This window comes from Glandiceps talaboti, chromosome 7 (genome assembly GCF_964340395.1).
Source record: "Glandiceps talaboti chromosome 7, keGlaTala1.1, whole genome shotgun sequence".
Taxonomy (NCBI): domain Eukaryota; kingdom Metazoa; phylum Hemichordata; class Enteropneusta; family Spengelidae; genus Glandiceps; species Glandiceps talaboti.
In genome coordinates this window covers 7,152,120-7,179,761 of record NC_135555.1, presented here as the reverse complement: position 1 = coordinate 7,179,761, position 27,642 = coordinate 7,152,120, and the positions used below count along the sequence as shown (strand labels likewise).

At 35.3% G+C, this 27,642-nt stretch overlaps 1 protein-coding gene and 1 long non-coding RNA gene across 2 annotated transcripts; both read left to right on the top strand.

Moving 5' to 3' along the window:
- Window positions 1–5,470: 5,470 nt before the first annotated feature.
- Window positions 5,471–10,688, top strand: LOC144437121 (uncharacterized). The gene is made up of 4 exons (XR_013480991.1): window positions 5,471–5,484; window positions 5,855–6,044; window positions 6,819–6,859; window positions 10,124–10,688. It is a non-coding gene; the product is annotated as an uncharacterized LOC144437121 (long non-coding RNA).
- A 2,238-nt stretch (window positions 10,689–12,926) lies between these two features.
- On the top strand, window positions 12,927–26,757 carry LOC144437854 (copine-3-like). The gene is made up of 15 exons (XM_078126884.1): window positions 12,927–13,052; window positions 14,220–14,473; window positions 14,917–15,096; window positions 15,721–15,795; window positions 16,540–16,614; window positions 17,302–17,388; window positions 17,932–18,021; window positions 18,824–18,919; window positions 19,645–19,731; window positions 20,349–20,408; window positions 21,244–21,377; window positions 22,463–22,569; window positions 22,940–23,073; window positions 23,965–24,201; window positions 24,863–26,757. The coding sequence occupies exons 2-15, from the start codon at window positions 14,315–14,317 to the stop codon at window positions 25,025–25,027; spliced, it is 1,686 nt and encodes a 561-aa protein (XP_077983010.1). The 5' UTR covers window positions 12,927–13,052; window positions 14,220–14,314; the 3' UTR covers window positions 25,028–26,757.
- The last annotated feature ends 885 nt before the right edge of the window (window positions 26,758–27,642 follow it).

The following is a 27,642-nucleotide window of genomic DNA, read 5'->3' as shown; positions in this document are numbered from 1 at the left end:
ATTACAACTACAATAGGTTCCATGCAATTCTCCATATTTCATCAAATCAACCCTAAAGACGTAACAATGTTTATTTTCAAAAAAATATTGTTTTCAATAAATAATGACCATATCTGTCACACTAGCACAAGCATATTCTCAAAAACAAAATAATCCGTCTTAACTCTATCAGAGATATCTCAAAAGGGTCAGTTAGAGTCCATACATTTCTACTTAGACATTAGTGTAAATAGTCGGTCGAGTCATTACACATATTTCACACGCACATTATTAAGTGGTCCTGTTAATTCGTATTGTGCCATTAACAGTATGTATTTACTTACTTAACTTTGTCCACAAATTCACAATGATTAGTTTTGAAATGATGGATTACTTGGGTGATACTCAGAATTTCAGATAATGTATTCGAGAAATCATGCTTTGTGCGTTACACTGTGAATACCTGATGAATATTATAAATGGCGCATTAAAGTTTAATTCAACGATGCATTACTAGCCCTTAAACGAATCCTCTCTCCTGTCATTTCACAAGATAATTGCAATGACAAGCTCTTGATATATTTTACACGACATTGGATATATTTCAACTGTCATGACTATGTTGTGTCGTTCTTTTTTGTCGGTACCTTTCGTTTCCTCAATTTTGTCACAGATGCGTGCCATAATGGAACGCTTCAGGTGATGACAAAGTCAGCAGGGACTGTCCGCATCCACACAACTGAACAGAGTCTTCGAAGCGCATGCAGGTTTCTGATCAGTGCTCCACAAGGACACCACATCGAGGTAATGGCAAACCCAATGTCAATAACATATTCTCTGAAAATTAATTTCGCTTTTTTTTCTGTATGCGCTTTTCTGTTATATACCATATATTGTTGGTACAAACTTCGCGTGTCCGTATGTTGAAACAGCCAAATTATTTCTTCTGCCAGTATGCCACCCGTGAAAATAATTTCAAGATAAAACGACCTTGATAATTTGTTTCCGACTCACGCACTCGGATAATTTACAATGTTCCCCTTGAAGCCCGCTGGCTTTTTATTGGGCCACATAACGACCTTATGTGCTCTGTAACTCCTCCGTACAATCGGATATGCTGTGTAATTTTCCTGAACATTTGTTCTTAATGCTATCTTGCCTTGGCGATATATTCGACCCCTTATGAGTATCGATCGATAAATCACACTTGTTGCTAGGCAACGCCCACACAACATGTGTAGTGTCAGGTAAGTTCAGGTTTGATCCGTTTGGATATTTGCTTTTATTATTGGAAATAGAGACCCATAACAGTATGGTATGTAATTAAGTTAATTAGATCGTTATAACGTCTGTCTTTCGATTGTGAGTCCGCTATCTATTTTAGCGAGAAAGAAAGATGGCGATGGATAAAATATATAACACAAAAGAATGTAGGAAGACTTACACAATATATATATACAGTACATTAATACATACACAATACATAGATAGATAGATAGATAGATAGATAGATAGATAGATAGATAGATAGATAGATAGATAGATAGATACATGCATGCATGCATGTATCCATCCATCCATCCATCTATCCATCCATCCATACATACATACATACATGCATACATACATACATACATACATACATACATAAATCAACATCTATCGACAGACAGACAGACAGACAGACAGACACATGGCGTATTTTACAGATTACCCCCCCCCCCCCAACCCGTGTCGGTCTTACAAACAGGAATAATTTTCATCCCATTTTCTGGCCGTTCTTGTTGATGATTAATTTACACGAAGAAGCAGCCAGAAAGAAAGCTACACTCGTGTGTGTTTAGTCGACTAGACAGAAAGAATGTTCGTCCTGTTTCCGTTTGTGCTGATTGGCAATTCACCAATACAAATAGTAACAACTAGACTAGTCCTAATTCTGACTGACTATGTCATATACTACCTGTAATGAAAGAGAGAGTGGAAATGAATTGCTGTAACAGTTACAGACACTGACGTCTCTTGTTCTTTTATTCATTATCTCATAGAGGTAGTCTTGGTTACTCAACCTACGTGCAGACGAGGCTAGGTAACTGATAATGCTATTTTGAAATTAACTTTAAATTGTATTAGTTCTGCCTATAGTATAGCATTACATACGCATATATTTTTGTCTGACTTGGGGCAATAAGTTCAACGCGATATACATTTCATATGTATAGATATTCAGTATATAACCCTTGAATCAACCGCCCCCCCCCCCAATTTTCATAAAGTTTCTGGCAACTAACACCGATCACTGTTGAAGTTCCTAAATGTTTTGTTTTATTATAGCTTTTTATCTGGAACCTAAGGGTTCATACAACGTATTCACATGGCTTCAACTTGGAAAGTTTCTTCACTGTTTCTTTCGTATATAGTATGCCCACCACCAACCCACCCACAACGCAAAATGAATAAATTGTATAAAAACGACATAGAGAAAACGCATCTAACTATGCGTTTATCATGTTTCAGAGTCCCTCTAACCCTCGAGAACCAACAATGTTACCGCCGTCAAGCAATGTTATTTAGATTCATTGCAATGATATCGATTTAGGTAATGATATAGAACTGCTATTTTTGTTTGAAAACATCCACACAAACAGCCATTTTTAAAAGGTCGAATTAGTACTAGTAAGATACAGCTCATTATTACCTACATTGTACTTTCACATGGTAATGGCTGTTCACTACTCTAGGGGACACATCTGCACTATAACGTCTTCGTTAGATGGAAATACTCATCTAGGTGCTCTGATATAATGGTGGTAGAGCCATGTTTCCTTAAAGGAAGTACAGTATAATAAGAAAGGTTGGCAGGAAGTCATTTATCAAAACTGAGAATTGAAGCTAATGAGGCTATATTGTTTGTCACGTGAATTCGCGAAGACATGTAGCTCGGAAAAGGTTTTATTTTATTCTCCTCTCAAATGTACTTTATTTGAGCTAGCCTTTAAAACATTTGACTTAAACCGGTTGTAATTCAGAAATTTATTCATGAATTGAGGTAATATCAAAAGAATGAAATACTGATGAAACCTTGATATGACAGTTAATTGCATAGCCAAGAAACCCTAGAAATACAACAACACACCTAGCTTCTATTATTTTGCCACGTTGGAAAAATACTTAAAGGTAAATGAAACAGGACATCTTAGAATAAATTTGCCCTGTCCTATATCCATTTCAATCAACCAACTTAATGCTGTATTTTCCTTTCACAGCTTCACAATATTGAGTTTCGAGCAAACCATCCAGGGAATTGCAACGAGGAGTATGTCGCCCTCTTCGACGGCCGCAATGAAAGTGCACCTGTTATCTCGCGATTCTGCAGAGACGAACAACATGCTCCTCCAAATATTGGATTTGCATCTCGAGGGAATTACATCTATGTTGAAATTGCTGTCCAAAGTATCACTGAAGAATTTTATTTCAGAACTAAATACATAATGCGGAGAAAGCCACCTTCTGTTCCTTTCGCAGGTATTCACGGACTAATGTATTCTAAAGTTTAGTTCTGCATTGAATCTTTTAAAGCTGGAATTACATAAATAATTTCAATATACGTTTAGGGAGCCTTCAGTAATTACAAGAGGGATGAGTAGGGAAAATCAAGCCCGGTCTGTGGTATGATAGAATGTGACCCTCCGCCAAGTCCGCTGTGCTAAAAGTCTCCCTCCCTCATTTTCCTTTTTCTAAAACATTACCCCCACCACGTGATGAATGCAAAACTCTTCCTACCGAAGTATCATATATGAACAGCTGCTTGCAAGAAAACGTTAGTTCGAAGTACCTGTAATTATTATCACAAGAGTACGAAAAAGTTGTTCAAATAATTTCGGCAGAACAATTTCGGTCGTGTGAATATTCTTAGTAACACCTGGTCTGTTTAGGATTTTTATTTTCTCACCCTTTCTTAAGTATATGTTTTGCTGATAAAATGCAACATTTCAAAAACCTTGGATAACAATTATTCTTTTGCAGGATTTTCACTTGTAAAGTGTAAGTTTTGAAAGAGATTATCAAAACCTGAATATTATGTTGTCAAATTTATAACATTTGCCAAGAAAATAAATAAAAATAAAAATAGATCAGAAGGTGTTTGTCTAATTCATATTTTCCTACTTCCAGTGTGTACAGAATATAATCGCATACGACTACCTCTGGATAGCCGTGGTGGCCATATTACATCACACGATGGATATCCTAAATCACACCGACAGAGTAATATTACATCTTGCCAACTAGATATTATCAGTGATGATCCCACCGATAGAATTTACATCAAAGTTTCATCTGTGCTGAAACAAGAAAATGGTATGTATGACCATAAACTTTGGCGAGAAACTCCAACGTCTATGGTATAATGACATGAATACTTACTAGATAATAGTTTGTAGGCCAAGGTCGTAAACCACAGCCTCTTTTACGGCACAGTCTATGACGCACCGTCGCAGGGTCGCTGAAGAAAAATCAGCTCTAGTTGGCGAGCATGTTTGTAGGCCTACACTGCGTAAAGCTGCAGTGAAGGATCACAATACACTTTAGTGATATGTATGTTACACTCTCCATCCCACACTGATTTTAAAAGTGTGAGGACCAAGAACTTCAATTCTGTTCCTATCAGCATTAGCATGCTTTTAGGTGTTATATGTTATAATAACGATTGAAAGTGCCCATAAGTGGTTGATTATTGTATTCTGGAGAAAGAATATTAATCAGATGCTAATAGACTTGTTCTCAATGCATCAATTAGATGAGGAATATATAGGGACAATATAATATGATACATTGATTTGAAAACAATTTCATATTAATTGTACCTTCTTCTACATCAGGGGAATCGTCAGATTGTCTCCAAATTACGGAAGGAAATGGAAAGCAAGACGTGCTTGGTCAGTTTTGTGGACAAGCAAGTGGTGAAGTCATTTCTAAGTCTTCCAGCGTCCATTTAAAGTTCGTCAATAGTATCAATTCTACACGTGAATCAACCAGCTATGGATTTCTGGCTAGCTTTACAGTCTTCTACTTCGTAGGTAATCAACGTTACTTTCTTCATTTTTTTGTGTGACAAACAGTCCACAATATTGACACTGAAGTTGTCTTATAGACAGGCAACAAACATCACCACCAACGAAGCAGGTATACGTATTAGTCACATATATATTCCATCTACAGTCCATACAAACTTAATGAATGAATGATCATAAATGTATACTCATGATAATTAAAAGTTGGCGTTACCGAGAAGCAATAACATTCGATAACGGAACCAATTGAAGAAAATACTTCAGTTGCAAAAGCGAAAAATTGTTATCTTTTTCACTTTTTTTTTATCAGATGATACATTCGAGTGTGAGAGGAACCCACGTGATTTCCACTGTGCCTCTCACTGGTGTATACCAAAATGGATGTTATGTGATGATACAAATCATTGTTCAGATAAAAGCGATGAATTGGCCTGTGGTAAGTAAGCCAATTATGGTAAAGAGTTTAACGTTATTTATCGGTGCGCGATGAAGAAAGGTAGAACGAAGGTTGCTTTTTGGTGCAAGTTATTGATTTGGAAAGAGAGAGAGAGAGAGAGAGAGAGAGAGAGAGAGAGAGAGAGAGAGAGAGAGAGAGAGAGAGAGAGAGAGAGAGAGAGAGAGAGAGAGAGCGAGAGAGAGAGAGAGTGTGTGTGTGTGTGGGGGGGGGGAGAGGCGGGCTAAGTGAGAGAGGGCATGGAAGGGTGGGGGAGACAAGACAGACAGACAGCTGAGGCTGATAAAACAGGCAGACAGACAGTCAAGTTTAATTATTGATGTTTCGCAATGACGAACTCTGTCCTTTTTAGATTCACTGTCTTCTGCAACATATGTCGCAATATTTTCTGGGATGGGACTCTCAGCCTTAGTGATTTGGTCCGTTGCTATGGTACTGATGATGCTTCGTTCTAAGGCAAAAAAGAAACACTTCCATCAGTCACAAGGTACTCGTAGTGTGAGTCAAAGTCAGAGTCAGAGACGTCATACTTCCTCTAACAGGTAAGGAAGATATATGCATTGGTTCGCCGCTCTTTATTTTCCAGTTGTGCCCTATATAAGCACTCATTCATATGCACATTAAAATATTTCGACAAACGCTAAATTTAAATGATCGTATCACTGGTATATTGAAGTTAGGTTGATAAACTGATTAGTGGAAAAAACTCACACTCGAACTAAAAGTATAGTTTGAGAATGGATTTATGCAATATGTAGATAAAATCGTAGTGTTCGCTGACTCTATTGTTACAATATGTCCAATATGATATGAAATGACGAATTTGCTATAATGCACAATTGCTATTCTGATAACATACAATTTATTTCAATGAAAACTTAGAGCGTACATGATGTGCTCACATATTTTAACAGTACGACCTCCTACAGTTGGAATCTTATTCATGGAAATTATAGTTATAAATACTGGAAGTCCATGTTACCATATAAATACACCGATGGCTTTGTGGTAGATGGGGGTCAGAGATCCTTAAAATTAATACAAAATATGCTCATATACCAAGTGCTAGTACTACTGTTGAGGTGTTTTCGAAAACGATACCTTCGAAGTTTTTTTTTATCCACAGCGAACTACCCATTTCAAATTTGCTTCTTTTTTCAAAATGCTCCAAGTAGTTGAAAGTGATGATGTTGATTTTTTGATAAATGCTAACATACACGTATTAGTGTCAAAACATCTCTTATATTTATACGTTGTTGTGATCATCATATTGAAAGCATGGTAGTCAATTCTGCATTGCAATTGTCCATTTTCAGAATTTTTTAGAGCCAAGAATGTTATACGTCACTGTTCAAAGGTCGGTGTCTTTTTGAAAGCTATTTTTCGTGGATGGGAAAATGCCAATAATGCATGAGTGGAAGCAGCCATGCTTTGCATTAGTTTGTTCGTTCGCAGTGATAAAGAATGTATTCACAGCACGTGCATATATTTGCATGAATCATAATTAGGTGACACCATAAAACCCAATTTGCCAAGAACACAGAACACAGATAGTACATGTAAATAGACAAAGCGTCTCCGCTCCTCCATTAGGGTTCACTCTTAGGAGGAACAAAATGGCATCCATAATTAACTTGCTTTGATTCACTAATAGTTGTAATGTGAAAGGATACCTATTTTATTGACTGGCTTACCAAGTGCGAAACACATTAATCACTTATTGTGTTCAATACCACCTTGACTGATCTGTGAGTTTCGATTTCATCACTGTTCGTCTCTCCAGTGAAAACGACGCCCATGACTATTCAAGATGTGTTGTGAACAAAATAAGTGATTCTGCGACGTAATCCATTTCAAGTAAATCAATGTTGTCATGGTACCATTGGACATTTGCAATAAAGTGGCACAGTCTGTAATAGGGAGGGGGTTACATTCTTTTGGATGAAAGGTACATAACGCAAGTACATAAAACATATTTACAACTATGTGGGACACAACGCGATAAATGTGTTCGTGTATCCACAATGATGTATATCAATTGCAAAGACCAATCTGATTAAAATCTGATGTGGTGAAAGCGGCTAAATGCCTTTATTTACCTCTATTTCCATCGTTTTGTATCGTTTGTTTTGTCCTGGTTGATCGCTGCCTTCCCACCCAGAACAAAACAAACCACACAAAACTATGGAAATAGAGGTAAATAAATGCATCTAGCCGCTTTCACCACAGTAGATTTTAATCACATTGATCAAAGACTGCAATTTTTACCAAAATACCAGTACATCATCTGAATACCTGATTAGTGCTCTACAAGTTATTAGCTATGAAATGACATTGTTTTGGATATTGCAAATTTGCAATACGGTATAAGGATAGTGTACAATCACAAAGTTACAGACTGTGCCCTTTAAACGTAACGGCGAAGTACGGAACCATAAAGTTGCAGACTGCATCCCGAGTAACACGGGGTCATAGCACGTACCGGGGCCAACGGCGACGACAGTGTATATTTCAGAAATTGGATACAAATTACGTTCAAGTCACTGTGTCCATTTCTGTGTGTGTATCCATTTGAAAAACAGAAATAACTGGAGTATGACCATCACCTCTGGTATTCACGGAAAGAAACTAGAATTATCCACAGCAAGGAAATTAACTTTTGGTGTTCCTTTTAAACTAATACATATCTAGGTGATTATTTTGAATAAATTATTTGTCAAAAATGATCATGAATATATTTTAATGTTTTCCTAAACTTGCACGTGCTACCTGATTTATATGTAAAAGAGACCAAATGCAGTGTTTCTTTGTGAAAGATACAAGGAAATCTTAGGTGCATGCATGGTTTATAGTTAAAGCATGTGTTTACATTAACACAATAAAGTGGAAGTACGTTTTACAGTTACTATTTATGTGACACTATTTTTTCCCTGTTTCTCATTACCCGACTGACCCAAATTTTCAGCTCCAACATCAAAATAAAATATAAAATGTTATTTTCGTCAGCCCTTAATATTTTTTTTGGAACAGCGTCATCTCTGGCAAGAATAAGCGAGTGTCTGGACTGTTGACGTCATCTACAGTCATGGTTGCGGGCGACGATTCTTGTTCACGAACAGAGCATTTCTTTCATGGTGGAAGTTATCATTATTCAAGCAGGGGGCCTGAGAACATGCCAATTGTGTAGAGAAGCTGGGAAAGGGTTTGTTACCAGGAATCCAATAACAAGAAGATAAAGAGGAGGAAAAGGAGAGGGGCGAATTTAGAGAAACATGAAGAAGATGATTTTTTAAAAGATTTTTTAATTTTTTTTTTAAAAATCGACCGACCAACCCATAGATGATATGAAAAAGTAATGAGAAACATAAAAAAAAATAGAGTCACCCTAAGTTATAACATAACGGGCCCGACGAGAAAGCACCATCGTCATTTGAATTCCAAAAAAAATTCTTCATCGTCATCTATTAGAATACCGTAGTATAAGTTTAGTTAGATTTTCTTTTCATTTTTATTTTGTTGTTTTTGTCACTAGTTTGAATGCTTGTTACACATCCGTAATAGTTGGCCGCACTACATTATGGAAGACAGTTGACTTGAAACAAAATTCAACAAAACTCTTACTGTGATAACGACTTCTCGTTTAGCTACACTTTCTGTGCATGAGCTACCATAGTCCTGCAGATCATCACCGAATCACATACATTGTAACAACGTTTACTTACCCATTGCAGGCATGTCAGTAGATAAAAATGTAGCTAACATACTTGCCAAACAATAAAGATGTGACGTTGTGTGGCGCCAGTCGATAAGATTTAGTGTAATGGTAGTAAGATATTCGTCAAGCATGAAAGTAAATTTATAGACATGTTTATAGAAAGAGTTTTGTCGAGCCGGACGACAATTTTTTTTCAACTTATCTGGTTTATATTGTAATATAACCATAGGGTAAAGGACAAATAATCAATTTTGTTCTCGCGATTTTCCGGATTTCCAATATTATTTTCTCTATATTTCAAATAAAGTTTTTAAATATTGTTTCCTCTCACTTTGTTTTCCGTGTATCACGGTCTCAGAGTTTACCAACGTTGCATTGATTAATAGATTGTTAATCCTAGAACAAACTCACGCCCACATTGCAAGTGAGTGTAAACATCTACTGATGGCAGTACAAGCACAGTAGATCTATACTTGTCTGTGGTACAAGGTACACGGGTCTGTGTACCTCGTCACATCTTAATGGGCAATTAGCCCGTGAGTTTGTTCTACGATTAGCAATCTACTAATGAATGCAAAGCTGGTAAACTCTGATAAGACAGTGATAACGGTATGAAATAGGAAAAAAAACAGTAAGAGGAAACAATAATTTTATTAAAATTTTTATTTGAAATATAATATTAGAAATCCGCGAGAACAAAATTGATTATTGGTCCTTTTCCATGTTGAGAGCGAACTATGCGCACTACTATACTACTTGAGAAATTGATAATTGTTGTTGGGTGCTGTACTGTTTTTATAGCGAGGTTCGCCTTGTTGGAATATTACGCCACTCGTCCAATTCTCTGTCGACAAGAACGCTAAATGTTTACAATTTCACAGCTATGTATATAATTTCTATTCCTAGATCGAACCACAGTTGGACTGGTAGTAGACGAGAAACCAAACATTCCAGAAATGTAAATACATGTTGTGGTAGGAAAAAGAAACGTCCAAGAAGGCAAACCTCAACACCTTCGGTTGAAGAACGACACTATAAATGTAATGGAGTACGAAATGTGACTAAGACATCCGAAGGTCCAAGGACTGTCATTTCTGAAGAATTAACTAGCATTGATCTAATAGAACAAGCGTTTGAAGGCAATGCCTAGTTTGTGTTGTAATACTAATTCCTACAATCTCGATGATCGGATCGACACGATCTGTGGTTCTATCTATCTCAAACACGTACACGTTCAAATTGGCAAGTTAAATTGTAATTGTGAAGGCTATGATAGGTCTGCGATATGTCTCAAGTAATGTCACGGTGTATGGTGGTTCTATACGGAGTCAAGGATCTGTTTGATATGTAATTTGATCACAAATCGATGACACATAAACCCAAAAGGTGTCGCTGCTCGGTCCAGATCTATGCTGGGCTTCGGTGATCTGAAGGCATGAACATTTTTCAGTTTGAAGGGGTAAGTGCCAAACGGGTCTAATGACGAAAATGCCATTTTGAGAAAAAGGCCAATAACGCAACTTTTGGTACTATGCCTTTACGCATGGCTCTGAGGCAGATTTATCTTTAGTCATCATTACCCATGTCTGTCTCCGCTTATGGCATCCATTGGTGAGATCAGAGAAGAAACAGTAAACAATCGGAATCTATCACCAAGGTCTTTGACAAATATGCAATTTCTAGAAACGAAAGCTAGGAGATGTTTTCACTGGACACTTTATATTTTGACGCCGAACCAACTTTAATTCATAATTTGCTTGGTTGTATTTCAGAATCTTGAAAGGTTGGCCTTTCGTGACTGAGATCAGAAATCATATTAAAATTATCAAAATTGTTAAAAGAGAAAAACCCATAAAATGGCGCTAGGCCCTTTTGCCGTTTCATTTCATAATATCTTGCATTGACTTTTTACCCTGATGTATGACTTTGGTACTCCTTGGATTAAACCAGTTGACTTGAGAGAAGATTGAGACTTAATGTGCTGTCAAAGTCATGGTTTATAAATCACTATTCAAATCAGTGTTTGATGAAGTCAGACATTTTTGGTGCAAAGACTGTCATAGTCGAGGAGTAGCCACAATGATTTGGGACAGACTAGACTACAAACTCGAACTAAACGGTACGCGTGGTAGCTTTTAGTTCTTTCACAGCTGTTTTCACAGAAAATTTAATAAAGATGTACATTCATTTTCCATTCTGACTTTTGCACGTTAGTCAAGTTTAAGAAAGTTTTGCTCCTCCTCACTCTTGTTAAATTGTTTTGTGTTTTGATTATTTTCAAGATTTTTCTTTGGTCATTTGTGTTGCCAGATGAGTTATTTTGACGATACTACATGTTCAATATATTGAGGTGTAAATTTACATATGCGGCTTAATAATTATCTTCTCATTTCATCAGATCACGTCACTCACACCTCGTCTCGTCTCGTCTCGTCTCGTCTCTCGTGCATATTGACACGAAAGCGGGGTTGGGGTGGGGGTGGGCGTGATAAAGTAATGACAAACCTCTATGTTGCTTTGAAGTTGGTGAGAATTGAGAATGATATAATTATTCTTTATGATTTATTAAATTATGACTGTGTTATTATATACCATTGTAACAGTTTCGTGTTCTTGTTATTTTACCTTAACGTATGCAGACTCTGTCTTTTTATTTTTTTCGAAATTAAACTAGTCTTGTCTGAGATGTTTAAGTTTACAGTTTTCGTCTCTTTGGCCCCCACACTGTCATATTTTACTGAACCAGTCAGTGACCAGTAGAACAATGGAAAAACAGTCAGTAATCATCTTAGGCAAACAAATTTTTTTTTCTAATAACATAACTTCACAAAATAGGGTGGGTAGATCGGAATTTTATTTTATTTATTTATTTATTTATTTATTTATTTATTTATTTATTTATTTATTTATTTATTTATTTATTTATTTATTCATTTAGAGATTTGTTTATTTAGAGATTTATTTAGAGATTTATTTATTTAGAGATTATACTGTGTAAATTCAACTTACAGTCTCAAAAGACGTGGAATGTGAGTTTAAAGAAAAGTTGACCAAAAGCTACTAAGAAAATTTACACGGAAATAGAAGTAAATTATCATCATTTGATGTGAAAACTATGTTAAAAATTTACATGGTAATATTAAAAACATAATAAAGAAAAAGAAAAAGTCAAAATAAAAGATAGATAGATAGACAGACAGACAGACAGACAGACAGACAGACAGACAGACAGACAGACAGACAGACAGACAGACAGACAGACAGACAGATAGATAGATAGATAGATAGATAGATAGATACGATGCCAGGCCGGCCACAGCAAGAAATTTCAATTCATGAATTCATTTCAACTGCGAATTACGTACCGTGTGAAATATATTCATTTGAATAAGCTTCATCCTAAGGTAGTTAGTTCATCATAATCGTTTAAAACACGGTTAACATCATCCCGGCATATTTGATTGATTGATTGATTGATTGATTGATTGATTGATTGATTGATTGATTGATATTAATCAATTGATTAATTGATTTATGGATGGATGGGTGGGTGAGTGGATGGATGGATGGATGGATGGATGGATGGATGGATTGAATTACCATGATATATTGGGTCTGTTATGCTATGTAGTTGCTCGGTACTCACTTACTGGAGTAATGCATGATATAAATAAACGCGCAAACATACGGAAGTATATCGCTGCTTTCCTGATGCGGGACAGCTTGGCGGTGGGACTACGACAGGTCTTTCACGAAGTGCAGGCGTCGGCAGAAGAAAAGAAGGTGGAAATACACATACTAGATGCTTAGTAAAGGTGAAGTCGATAATTGACAGGTAAGAAATCAAATGTAGAAAACTCATTTTGTTACGGGCTGGTGAAACATCTGATCGATGCAACCGAGTTCATTACTAATACTTGGCGAAATACTGCATTTGTCACACCCATATTTACTATGTGTTCATTTACTCGGTAGATATTGTATGGGAAACTCTTCCACTTTCAGTTTTCCTCCGTTCTTTTACTGGGGTTCATCAACCTTAGCAAAATACTGAAGTATTAACGTACTGTATATCTATGTAAAGAAAACCTTCTGTGAGAGGTCACCTGGCAAACATTAACTTTTGTCACTGAGTGACACTGTATGTGAAATGCATAAGGAACTTGTGAGACAGTCCGAATAAATAGATGTAAAATACGACTTTTCGAATAAAAATTCTTTTTCAAGGCATTTATAGGCAAGACAAATTAGGTAAACACCTGAATATATATCTGAATGTTATGTGACAGAACAAAAAGAACAAGCCTGAAATATAAAATAAGCGTGATTAGATTGGGAATGACGTGAATAATCTATTAATTCCAAGGGGTTCCAGCGTTCCGAGACGGAAAATGATTTTCTCTTCCTTTAACCTCATACATGTATGTGGATGTTGATGTAGTGGTAGTAGTAGTAGTACCCTGACATATCATTCATACATGGAAGTATCACCCACATTCAAGTAAAATAAAAATAAAAGAGGCAGGTAAGAAATGGGTTACAAAAACTTGTGAAGGTCTGACGTGATACTGTTTAAAAATGACAAGATGTAGTTCACCAATCACCAATCTATCCAAGACACGATAATCCCATATTAAACACTTTCAAAACAACATGGTCCCTTGAGATATTCAATGTAAAAAGCATATTGACTCCTTACCAATACCCATTGACGATCCCCAGAACTTTCTATGGCAGGTAAAGAAACTCATAGCTTCAGTAAAACCCTATCTAGAAAGAACAATGAGATATAACATTAACAATTATATGATAAATGTGCTAGCAACATTTTATCATTGGGCGCTGTTCTGAAATCAGATCGTTGACATTTAGTGTTAGTGCATGCCCCCTGTACAATGATACATGTAGTAATTTAGTGTTGGGTATTGCATAAACTTCGACACAGAATCTAAATATGTTTCATCATTTACAACTAATTTTTGTTGAAAACTCATTGTTTTAGGTAAATCAACTCTTTTAATCTACCTCATTGAAAATTTGTGAGGTGAGATTTTTGTAGCAGTTCTGAGAACATTTGAAAGAATTCATTTTGCAAGGATGGCATATCCAACGGCCATGACACCAGGGACAGCTGGCAATCCTGCCAGCAAAGTTGAACTGAGGATTTCGTGTAAGAACCTGCTTGATAAAGACATTACATCTAAATCTGACCCATTGGTGGTGTTGCTGATGGAACAAGGATCAAGATGGTATGAGGTAGGTATTCTAAAACATGTACATGTTCAAACGCTGTTTGACTAGTCTATAACTTATGAGTTTATGACATAAATCTGTTCATTAAAGTGACTGGAAACACAATTCCAAATTAGTTATTAATTTTTGTGACTCATCTGTAAGTGGCTTCCTTATACTGCTCCTGATGGGAAAATAAATATACAAAAAAATTAAAGAGAATAGTGACATTGAATGTGTATATTATGCATTGTAATTATGTATTGCCAAATATGGATCATCAAATGCTAATGGTAATTATGTTCAAAGTGTAATAAATATTAATTTCTCACCTTTCCAGTCTCATATCAGCTGTTGGTCCCCAAACAGGCATTATAAACACCAGCGGGGACACTTGGAATGGGTCCCAGCTGTCTTTGTCTGTGCATCTATCCACAATTATAACAGATTTTTTTTCATATTTTTAGTTTGATAGAACCGACAGAGTGATGAACAGTCTGAATCCACAGTTTTCCAAACCATTTGTGGTGGATTATTTCTTTGAAGAAGTTCAAAAACTAAAGTTTGCAGTTTATGACATTGATAATTCTACAACGTCAATGGATGACGATGATTTTCTTGGAGCACACGAAACAACTCTTGGACAGGTTAGTAGAATTATGTGTGATGAGGATGACAAGGTTATGGTACCTGTTGTCTTGGAAATGTGTTGTGACATGTAAATATATACACCCTAGTATGATTTTATCCTCATTAGATAAGTCATCGAAACAACCACGGATTTATGTTATTTCATTTTGAGGCAAATCAGTCATTGTATAAGAACTACAGCATACTGTGGTTGAGAGTTATGTCATGGATGGGAGGTGAGAATTCTGTTTTCAGGCATCAGACTCTTTGTAACACTGACTCTGATTGGTAACCCATTATTAACCTACTGTCAGGGGCTTCTGGGTCAAATGAATCTTCTAAAACTATGGTAGAGGACTTATGTGATACCTGGAGCCATTTAGGACATGTCTGGTATAAGGTTTACTGGCTGAAATCTTGTGTGTGGTTTCGATATCGGAGTGACAGTGGCCAAAAATTCACAGATGTTTGACATGTTTCTCAATTCATTCACATTTCTGGTATGAAGTTGACTGTGTTTGATCTTGCTGACATCTTGGGTATTGTTGAGACATCTAGGATCTTGGTGACAGTAACCAAAGATTCACAGATGTTTTGACATACTTCTCAATTCATTCACATGTCTGGTATGTTTTTTGTAGGTGGTTTCAAGTGGTACATACACCAAATCCTTAGTTCTGAAACATAACAAGCCAGCTGGTCGTGGTGCTATAACAGTAAGTATTTTAACATCAATGTAAGTTTTACACTGTGTAGACATTCTGTGTTTTCACATTGATGAATAGTAGTATTCCCTGCAAGGTTGTGTGAAGTTGTATTTACAGCACATTGCAAGATACTGTTAACTGGCTCTTTGCCGAAACTAATAACAAACTGTACATGATAAACTTTCAGTCAACAAGATCGAATGAACTTAGTTCCATATTACATTTGTCTAAATCAGATAAACTAATATGCCATCATGCAGACATCAAATGCTGACATGAAAACATCTTTGCCGGCATGTCTGCCATCTAGGTGCACATTTGAATGGTTTATTTCATTTAAATGGTTTATTTCATTCAGACTATATGAAGCAAGAAACCATGATTTACAAGTGTAGAATTTACAGTTTCCAATCGATTTCTTGACGATGGTCATCAAACAAAGCCTGTGAACAGCCTGTGTAATGAACTATATAAATAAATTGAGAATGTGTGTCAGATATACCTGTATTTCGTGTTCAAACACATACAACTTGTTTTGTTCATGTAAGAATGATTCAGATCTGAACAGTTATATACTACCCAAAAGCTAAAGTTATTTAATGTCTACAGTGAGCATGTTTGTCTGGTACTCAATATGCATCATAATGCATTCTTAGCATGTGTAGAAATTAACTTTTAATGTTTTGATACAAATACATAGCGATTGTCACTGATTTACAAATCCAATTTGTTGGTATTTTTACCTTCCATTAGATTGTTGCTGAAGAAATGTCTGGTACCAATGACATCCTCAACATGTCTTTCAGAGCAACAAAGCTAGATAAAAAGGTAAGATTTAGTATAATTAGATATTATTCTTTGTTCAGCAAAGGAAAATATGAGTAACCTTAGGGGCCTTGTCACTACGAGTCACCAGACGAGTAGTGACAAACCCATATGTCACATTTTCTGGCTAAATGAAGAGAAATATTAGGAAATAGCATAATTGTACACCTATGGAAAATCATGAAATCTAATGGTGACTTGGAAAGTTTTGACTCAAAAACTGCAGAACCAGTGACGTAGACACAGATTGTTGTGATATAGAATGACAAGGGTATATAATCCATATTTTCTGTTCAAATGATAACTCGGGCCTGTGAATGGTAAAATAAGATTTAAAGGGATGTAAACTGAGTTTGTACATATTTTGGGAGCATATTCAAAGGTATATATCCTACTGAAGCGTTACATGTAGATATTGGCGGAACTGAAATCGGGCATGCTGCATATTTGTATGTAAATAATTCCATGACATAAGTTAGTAAGTCGACTGAAATGTCAAAGCAACCCGTATTATTGGTTCCAATAAACTGTACTTAGTATTTTGATGACCAAGGTCAAAGACTGGAAAACAAAAGAGTTCAAGTGAAACTTTTTTCAAAAGTATATCCCTTTGTACTTGACCAATCAAGTTTAATACAGAAAAGCAATAAAGTGAATTTTCTCTCTCTCTCTCTCTTCTTTTTATTTCAGGACTTCTTTGGAAAATCTGACCCTTATCTAGAATTCTGGAAAGCTGGAAATAGAAGTGGAGACTGGGTTCTGGTTCACAGGACAGAGGTAAAGAGACACTGATTTGTGAGATTTCATTATTTTACCTTCATTCAAACACAGACTGTAACATACATCATTTTGTTCAGCCCTATCAGGCTTCTTAAATCATGATTGCTGTCGCATAGCCTCTTCAAATCCTAATCTGTGATTTTGCTTTGCGAGTTCACTAACCGCTTGTAATGCTGTCAACAGCAACCAATTGATTTAACCACACCCACAATTGCAGGTATCAGCATTTTCTGTTTATAGATATTTACAGAATATTCACTGTATGTAAATTATAACAAAGGCGACACTCTGGAAAAGGCATCTCTTGAGAGAACAGTGCTCAATGCAATACTACAAGGAATTAGGAGAAACTCTGGAGTTAATGATTAAAGTCTCCTAATTCCTTGGATTAAGTATATATATAAATTATGTATCTCTTGTACTCATCTCAGTGATAGCACATTTACATATTGACTTCATTTACAGGTTCCCTATTCTATAGTGTAATGTGCTAACACAGTTATGTAAAGATATTGACAGATTATTTGGTTATATTTGCAGTATATTAAGAATAATATAAATCCAACATGGAAACCTTTTAAAGTATCTGTGCAATCAATGTGTAATGGTGACTTTGAGAAAAAGATCAAGGTAAGTAAAATGCTTTATTTGTATTTCAAGTTCTTAAAATGGTGAGCATATCCAAGGACAGTGCATGGTGGGAGATTTTTTTAGCAAGATGGAGCTGATGTTCAGCTGTAAGTATTGTGAAGTGTCAGTCTTGTTGTCTGTTCTAGCTTGTCCAAATCACATAATCTAAGACTCTAAGAGTGTATGTCAACATCAAAAGCAAAATTGTAATTCACTAACTAACTAACTAACCATTCAATAACTGTTATCTTCCAAATTTTAAAAATATATTTACTTAGTTTTCTTCTTCAATAGATACAGAAAACGCAAATGTAAAACAATACTATCATTTGGTTTAAAACAATTTCTTTTTTTTTTGATATTTCATATTAAAATATTTTTCAAGATCTTATTTTCTATCAAAATAGCATAGGTTGATATGAACATTTACAGTTAAAAAGAGATCTCTGGACAACAGGCCTATTATAAATATACTTGATCATCATCATCATCATCATCATCATTATTATTATGATGATGATAGTACTACCTACACTGACATGCCCCTCTACAAAACTAAGTCTAACATGGTAAACTTGCTAGCACATTATTTTAATTACCTAGAATGATTGCACCCTAAATGTGGAACTATTAGGCAAATAAGATATGAAAATTAACTTAAGCTTGTTCTTGTGTAGTTGTCATTTTTTAACAACCTTACAGAATGGTAATACTACATCATTACATGTAGACATACTGGTGCTGATATAACCCTTTTGAATGTCGTTAACTCTGACCAATGAGAGTGGTTGTATTTGTACAGGTAATCTGTTACGATTGGGACAGTGACGGAAGCCATGATTTGATTGGTGAATTCTATACATCTGTACAAGAACTAATTGACAATGGAAACAGACAGGTATGAGATGTGTTCATGGAACAGAACTGTGTGATACTTGTATGCCAGTATTGCTTACTCGGGGTATTTGCATGAGTGCTTATATGGTGTTACCTACTGGCATACTTTATGATGAGTCTAGTGAATGAAAATGCTGCAAGTACAAATGCAAGTACCCGAAATGTTTACACTGACACTTTTAGAGTCATTATAAAGTTCTGTTATTATTAAAAAGTAACACGTGATAATATAAACGAGCTAAGTTTGTAAAAAAAAAAAAGTTACAGCTGTGTGTCCAAATTATTGTAATTACCTAGTAAGACTGCACCTTTAATGTGGAACAATTTTGAGAAATGAGATATCAAAAAAATTGTTATTGTGTAGTTGTTAATATTTACACAACTTAAAGAATGATAACAATACCTCATCATTACATCTAGACAATCTAGTCAATTTTATAATGTTTTGTTATTGTCATTAGTATGAGGGCGTTATACCATTACTGAAATTCTTATACTGTAACAATCATTAAGTTTGACAGTACACAATTGATACACTGCATCTTTACATCCAATACATGTCATTTTTTATTACATCCAATACATGTCATTGTCGATAACAATGTTGTGCACAATGCAGTAAACTCGTCATGTCACCACAGCTAGACTGTGAATGACATAAGAAGAAGAAGTCAATAACACTGTAATTGACAATAAATGTTTGTCTTTTTTAATTCAACTGTTTAGATGGAGTGGCAGTGTGTTCATCCTAAGAAGAAAGCCAAAAAGAAAGGTTATACCAATTCAGGTCTTGTGTTTATGACATCATGCAAGGTAAACGTACAGTCTGTTTCCCCAACATATCTTCTCTATCTTCTTATGATATATAATTTGTACTTCAATCTTCATGTTGATATTCAAAGAGTAATCCAGTGAGGACAATACTACAATAAGAGAATTTATGTCCAATAGCTAAGCAAATCTCAGAAGATAGCATGGCAACAGTTGTCAAGCATGTGATTATAGTCAAGCTTTTTTTGTGGCCTTGTTTATTTACATGAAAGTCAACATGTTTGACTTAGAAAATACTGCTTTTGTGACCTTATCTACTATTGTCTGCCGAACAGGTGCTGGCATTACCAGGATTTAGATGAAGCATGTATAAAATGTCAAACACATGCAAGATTTTTCAGAGAGAATCACTTTCATTGAGAGGAAATGACCAAACTAACAAGTCTAAAATGCCCTAAGTTTATAGGATCATTAGCATGACCTGATGCCTCATGATCAACCTTTAATATATAACTTTATAACCTATCTCTTGTTTGCTGTTTTATCACATTAAAGGTATAGTGTGAAAAATTGAATTATGCAATTTAGTTACTATAATTGGAGGATGCATACTGATTTGATAAATATTATAATACTATAATGAATTTTTTGTTTTACAGGTGACAAGAGAATATTCCTTCCTTGATTATATATTTGGAGGCTGTCAACTGAATTTCACAGTAAGTAATCTATTCTAAGACTCATAGTGAGGTACTTGGAAAAGGCTTGTACATTAATTTGTTCATCCCTTTGTGTATTCATTTGTCCATCATATGCACCAACCAACTACAGAGTGTACTTTCATATTACTTAGGTAATATTGTTGTATGTATAATTCTGTGTTTGCTGTTTGTCATATTTGTTTGACTGCTGGCCATTTTTGCTGTAAAAATCACAAATCCACAGTTTGTACAATGTTTGGGAAACTACAATACAAAGAATCGCCAGGGTTGAACTTTTTGTTCAGAAAATACAAACTGATTTGAATGGAGAGTATAGGTACCGGTAAAAATTAATCTGGTTATTTATGTTTGTAATAATTGAATGTTACTGGGTAACTGTAGTATTTTACTTCACCAAGAGTACAGATTAGTATAGCGAAAAAACAGTTTGTTGAAATTTCCCCAGAGTATGGAATGCATTTTAAGTATAATTAGATATTATTTCCCTACTCACTCAGCTGATGAAAATGTGACTAAGGGGCCTTGCCACTACAAGTCAAGACAAGTAGCAAGAAAACTCTTTCATCTCAAGTATTTTCCCCAAAATTTACAGTTTAGTGACAGTATTTGGAGAATAGTATTATTATACCATTTCAAGAATGATTTATGTAAAATGAGTAAAGGTAATGGTGATTTTGAATCTTTTGACTGATATTGTGAGAACCATGCACAGAACCAATAATGTAGACATAAGTTAACATAGAATGAGCAGGGCATAACGTCCATATTTTCTGTTTGAATGCATTCAACTTGGCTTGGATGAAGTATAAAATGATGTTATTTTCCTTCCCAGGTAGGTATTGATTTCACTGCATCCAATGGTAATCCAGCCAATGTGAAGTCTCTTCATTATATCAATCCATATGGTCCTAATGAGTATGCCCAGGCAATCGTGGCAGTTGGAAATGTCATTCAAGACTATGACAGGTGATCCAATAAGATATATTTGAGATTTTTATCTGCACGCTCTATGCATATGTGCACGAGGGCGTAACACTATGTCAGTGGAACGTGTGTGTATGCGTTCACATCTTTTGAACAGAAGGCTGAAGGCATGCCATTGTTTTCCAAACTTGTCAGTATTTTAGACAAAGTACCCAAGAGAAAAATACAATAATTAGTTTACAGTTATTATATATCTCCACTTTGATATCAAAATTATGATATTTGATAGAAGAAAAATGACAAAAACTTGACACATATTTACAATTATGTGTAGACTGCCCTCTACAAATGCAGATGTCTGCTATGGAATGATGCATGCATTGAGACTATGATGCAGCAATGTGCTTCTAAACCTCAATATTATATGATGATACACATTGATACCAAAAATCAGAAACATTATTGAATACTTCTATGCAAGTCATTCCATATGCACAATAATACTGGCATCATTAGGAAAGACATACAAATGTATACAGTATGTAGGAATAAGAGATCCCTGGACCATGACTCATAAGTGCCATTGTGAATAATCTTAAGTATTTGCACCTGTGTCTGTGGTGTTTTATGCTGCATTCATTACACTCCTAAGAGTATACACTGCATAATGGCTGCAGGGAACACCACAAATCCTCAACAACTACTCAAAGTACACCACACTAGCACCCAAACATATAATGCACTGGCTGTCATTACGATTTGCTTCACAATTGATGTTTACCACTAGATGATGTACATGCAATCTGATTGAAATCCGATGTGGTGAAAGCAGCTAGATATCCTTATTTACCTCTATTCATCGTGTTGTGACGTTTGTTTTGTTTGGAGTGATTGCCGTGGGAAGGCGACGATCACTCTGAACAAAACAAACGTTACAACACGATGAATAGAGGTAAATAAGGATATCTAGCCGCTTTCACCACATCGGATTTCAATCAGATTGATGTACATGCTACTTACATCTTCTCAGTTCTCATCTATACTGTTCACTTCACACTCTGTAAAGTAGACTGTCATTGTAGTGTTGATTTACTGTTATAGCAATTAAATATTGTCATACTTTCTAGTGACAAGCTATTTCCAGCATTAGGATTTGGGGCCAAGATTCCTCCAGACTATCGTGTTTCTCATGAGTTTGCCGTCAACTTTAATATGAGTAACCCTTTTTGTGCAGGTAAGAACTTTGACCATTAGCTATTTTAGTCTTTCTAAGACAAGAGAGAGGCTGAGAGAGAGAGAGAGTGTTTGCGACCATATAAAATTCTGGCAAATGGTACTCCAAAAATACAAATTTTACAATTTACTCTTTGGCATAACTGAATGATGGTTCATAAATGCTATAAGGATGATCAAGTGTGTGTGCCATTGTGTGTGTGACATTGTGTGTGTGTGTGTGTGTGTATGTGTGTGCGTGCATGTGGGTGCACATGCAAATGTGTCCATGCATGTGAATTCAGTTCAAAAACCACTGGATCAAATTTAACAGTATTATATGTAGATTGAATCAATCAGTAACGTAAATGTCTTATGGGTTGTTACAACAGGAGTTCAAGGTGTACTTCAAGCCTATGAGAACTGTATAAGACAAGTCCAGTTGTATGGACCAACCAATGTGTCTCCAATCATCTATCATATGATAAGATTTGCCCAGGAAGCCCAGAAACTACCAGGTGCTGCAGTAAGTAGGATGTCAACAAATATATTTATAAACAGACAGATTTTAGCCATTGTTAAAGATGACATAAGAACTGATCTGTCGGCCCATATCACAGGGAGTGGGAAGCATGCAAAGACATAGAATGTAATGTACAGTGCCACTATAGATTCTGTATGTGCAGGGGGTTTGCATGTGCTTCTCTTGAGAATGGTTGTCACCTGACCATACCCTGGGTTTACCACTAAAATACTTCTCTGCCATTGATGGTGTTTAGTCTTTGTTCTATAAAATCACTCACAATTAAAGAGGTCAACATGTCTTTCCATCATTTTATGATGAAAATATTCTTTCAGCTGTGATAAAGATAAAACAAATATAAACAAACACCATAAACTATGTTGTCTTGCGCAGTGCAGCTTTGAACCAGAAAATCGACTATTATATATTCAGTCAATAAGGCGTAAAAAAAATTGTGTGGTTTCGATTACATTCAATTTTAAAATAGGTAGGGTAGGTAGATTTTTCATTTTATTTTATTAAATTTTTTTTTCATGTGTGAGTGTCTAGTTCAGGTTTTTCATTGTTTTCCAAATGGTCTTTTTGTTGTTTATTTCTTCCTATCAGATGTACAGCCATTACAGATTGGAAAAATAGTTTTATATTGTGTCAGTTTCCGCACCCACTATTTCTTGTGAGACTTCACAATTTTCACAATTTTATTATTATTTTCCTCGAATACGTAAAAGCAGTTTTGGGTTGGCGTGAAAAACTAGGTGGGGTTGGGTAACCGGAACCAAATAGCATTTTTTATTTAGCCCAAGTAGGGTGAATATTCAGTCAAAAAAGAAGACCAGAACTCAATCTTTATATTTAAAACACAGTTACTCTATATTGGCTTCTCTTCCCTTACAGCAATACTATGTCCTTCTTATCCTGACGGATGGTGTACTAACAGACATGGACCAAGCCAGAGAAGCAATTGTCCAAGCATCACATCTCCCCATGTCAATCATCATAGTTGGCGTTGGCAATGCTGACTTCTCGGACATGAGAGTACTGGATGGTGATGATGGAGTGCTGAAGACAACACGAGGTGAAAAGGTGGCCAGAGATATCGTACAGTTTGTTCCATTCAGAGACTTCAAAAATGTAAGATATTGTGATTTTCTTCAAACAATTATGGACTGTAAGATATGTTGTGTCACTCTGCCCTCACCGGCCTCCTCTCAGGTTAACCGATGTGTGAGGGCGCCCCATCACAGCATACCTTACAGACTACTTTATAAATGAGACAGGGATATTTCCTTAACTCAAAAGGCTGATTACAGAGAGACTCCTTTAAAGAGTCTACATATATTTTTCTGAAAGATCTTGAACTTTGACCTGTAATTCAATCTTCGAAGTCAGGTAACGAAGTTCTTAATAATACAATACATTGTATGCAGTTTTAGTACACAACACCATTCAAGTGCTTGCACCCATGTCATTAGAAGTATGGTTTCTGGTCAGATACTGACGTGGTAGAACACGAAAGAGTCCTCTATCATTATCCAATTGAATATGTGCTGCAACAGAATCTCCTGCTCCTTCTCAAGTGGAAAATAACCCAGAATGATTGCAGGATCCAATCTCAAAGCTCAGAACGAAATGGTAGTGGTATATATTAGTTTGATTGATCAATGAGGGAGCTAAGTCTCAAAGTGTGTAACTTACAAAAGGGAATAACAATTGCAATTAAATTTTGTATTTCATTTTAAAAGTGGACAAATGAAATATTTCCAATATTTTGTTTTGATATTTTGTATACCAGGCAAGCCCAGCAGCATTAGCTAAAGATGTGTTAGCAGAAGTGCCAAAACAAGTAACAGACTACTTCCAGAAGAGAGGAATTTCACCAAATGCTAGAATGGATGCAAGTCAAGGACAGGCCTCAGCACCACCACCACAACCACCACCACAAGCCCCACAACCATAAATCATTAACTACATTATTATAACAGGAGAAGGGATACAACTCTAGGACAGGCCTTAGCACCACCACAAGGACCACCACCACCACAAGGACCACCACCATAGAACATAAACCGATTATTATTATTATTATAACAGTAGTTGGTTATGAACTATTTATGCCCATATTTTGGGTCTATATATTTTATGTAGTAAACTCACCTTATATAATTAACACTGAAACACTTTGAGATGAAAACACTCCAATTCAATCCTCACTGTGAATAGATGTTTTTGATTTAAGGCAAACATGAAGAGAATGCTATCATTCCAAAGATAACTTAATGTAAGTTTGGTCTATCACTAAAATTTGAAAATGGACTTGAATATCTGTATGTCTTAAACGACCCATTACATGTCAGTGTAGGTTTGAAAAGTTGGAGAAAGAAATGGTGATCTGACAAAGATGTAAGAACTGGTGATTTCAAACAAAAGAATGATCCTGTCTAGTCCCTATGGTTTCACTGATAAGATAACACGAATGTGAGAACATAGCATTGAATCATTGGCCTTTAAACTGTTATCACACCTAATTGAAGCCAGCTGACCCATGAAACATAACAAAAATATTCCTGTTTTCCCAAATTGTACTTTTTTTGTATACAAACAAATATCCCTCTAGTACAAAAAGGAATATTTTATTCAAGAGAAATATTGTAAAGTTAATATGTAAATTTTTATGTAGCCTTTCACAGACAGTTGAACAGAGACTGATGAAATATTTGTAGGCTTTAAAGGCTCACGTTGGTTTGGGATTAAAATATGAATGGGAAAAATAATGATGGTGCAACAGATTTATAAAAAGAAATATCTTATTGTGGCACAACTGAAGAGATAACACTAAATGAAATCATGAACCTTTTATACTTTGCCAAAATGTGTGAATCACTTCAGTTTCGAATAAAGTTAGACAACATCAGATCCACAAAATATAATGGAAACTATGCCAACCAGATAAATAATGAATGGTAAATTGGAAAATTTATAATGTTATTATTATTAATTTCTATTTAGCTTACTAACAATCTGCCTTGGTGATATTTATAAGGGTAAGTGGATACATTTATTTTTATAAGACACATGAGTAAGGAGAAGTTTCATCCTTCTATACAGTGGTAATGTTTTGCAATTCTGTTCATTTTGAAGACACTGATATATTTTCTGTTTTTAGGGTGATTGTTTTGAAATCCATGGCTGGCTTGCTATACTGTATAAGTTACTAGTATTTAAACAGATTTTCTTATTATGAAAAGTGAAATATTACTGATATCTTTGCTGGATTGTTATAGAGTATATTATGACAATTCATTAAAGTACCACATATCTTAGTGATGTAATTCACACTAAATGGGAATAAGCTGAGTTGACAAATTTCGGGGTGTAATTCTTGCTGTAGATAAAAATGTATACAGTATGTTGTGTTCTATGTCCTGAACCATATTAAACTATCACTCACTATTGGCAGAACTGCAACCTGGCATCTATGGATAACATACACACAATTTGATGACATAATTTATTGTATGTTTACGATAATGTTTAAGGAAGCCACTATTATGCTATCAAGTGTGCTAATAATACCAGAATACAATTTCAGTGCTGTTGAAGACATGTATTATATTAGTGTAGTTACAAGTGGCCATATGGATGAGAATTTGGTATTTATTTTCGATTTTATTTTTTATAAAACAATTTATTATGGCTTCCTACTTGAAAAATCAATATGAAACAACATATACATTGGAAAAAGCTTAAAAAAAAATGTGTTAAAAAAGTTTGTTATTGTACATACAATAACAAACATTTTACACACTTATTAATCTTTTGCCATTGATTGAGTTACAAACAAGGACTTGGCATATGTTGTTTCACATTGATTTTTCAAGTAGGAAGCCATGATAAAATTGTTTTATAAATTAAAATCCACAATAAATACCAAATTCTAATCCATATGGCCATCTATATTTCTATGTAAATATTTTCACTCGTCAGCTAGCTAATAACTTTAAGCTTAGCTTGTACAACTTAATACCTCGACATGCTGTAGTAGGGTTTTCCTTCAAACGGTTGGGGTTGCTAGCTACAAATCATATTTACATGTCTGAAGAAGAAACAAACAGTTACTGAACATATTTGTCATGTACTTTTGCATACAATGCAGTTAAAACTCGAGAGATGTTTGAAAATGAATATGTATATAAAAAATCGTCTTGTCAATTTGTGCCACCATAATTCGCAGCAGTGTAGTAAATTTACTCAATGCACTTTACTCTGTAGTGTAGGGGTTGTTGGTTGTCTTCTAATGGTAGAGATAGCTAACAAATCATAGATAGCAAGTCTACTGAATGGAATAAATCAGAAATAAATCATTTACTGTAATGTATTTCAGCTTTCCTATGTGCTTTGCATACTATTAAACTTTTTAAGTTACATCTGGCAGCATGTTTGTGTCAATGAATATAAAATCTCTCAGTGGCGTCTTCTTGTGCTGTTACATTGTAGCAATCCTAATAACGTCAATGACAAAACAGAATGCAATTGCTGGTCAGTGGATAGCGCCCTCAAGCACTAAAGTTGACT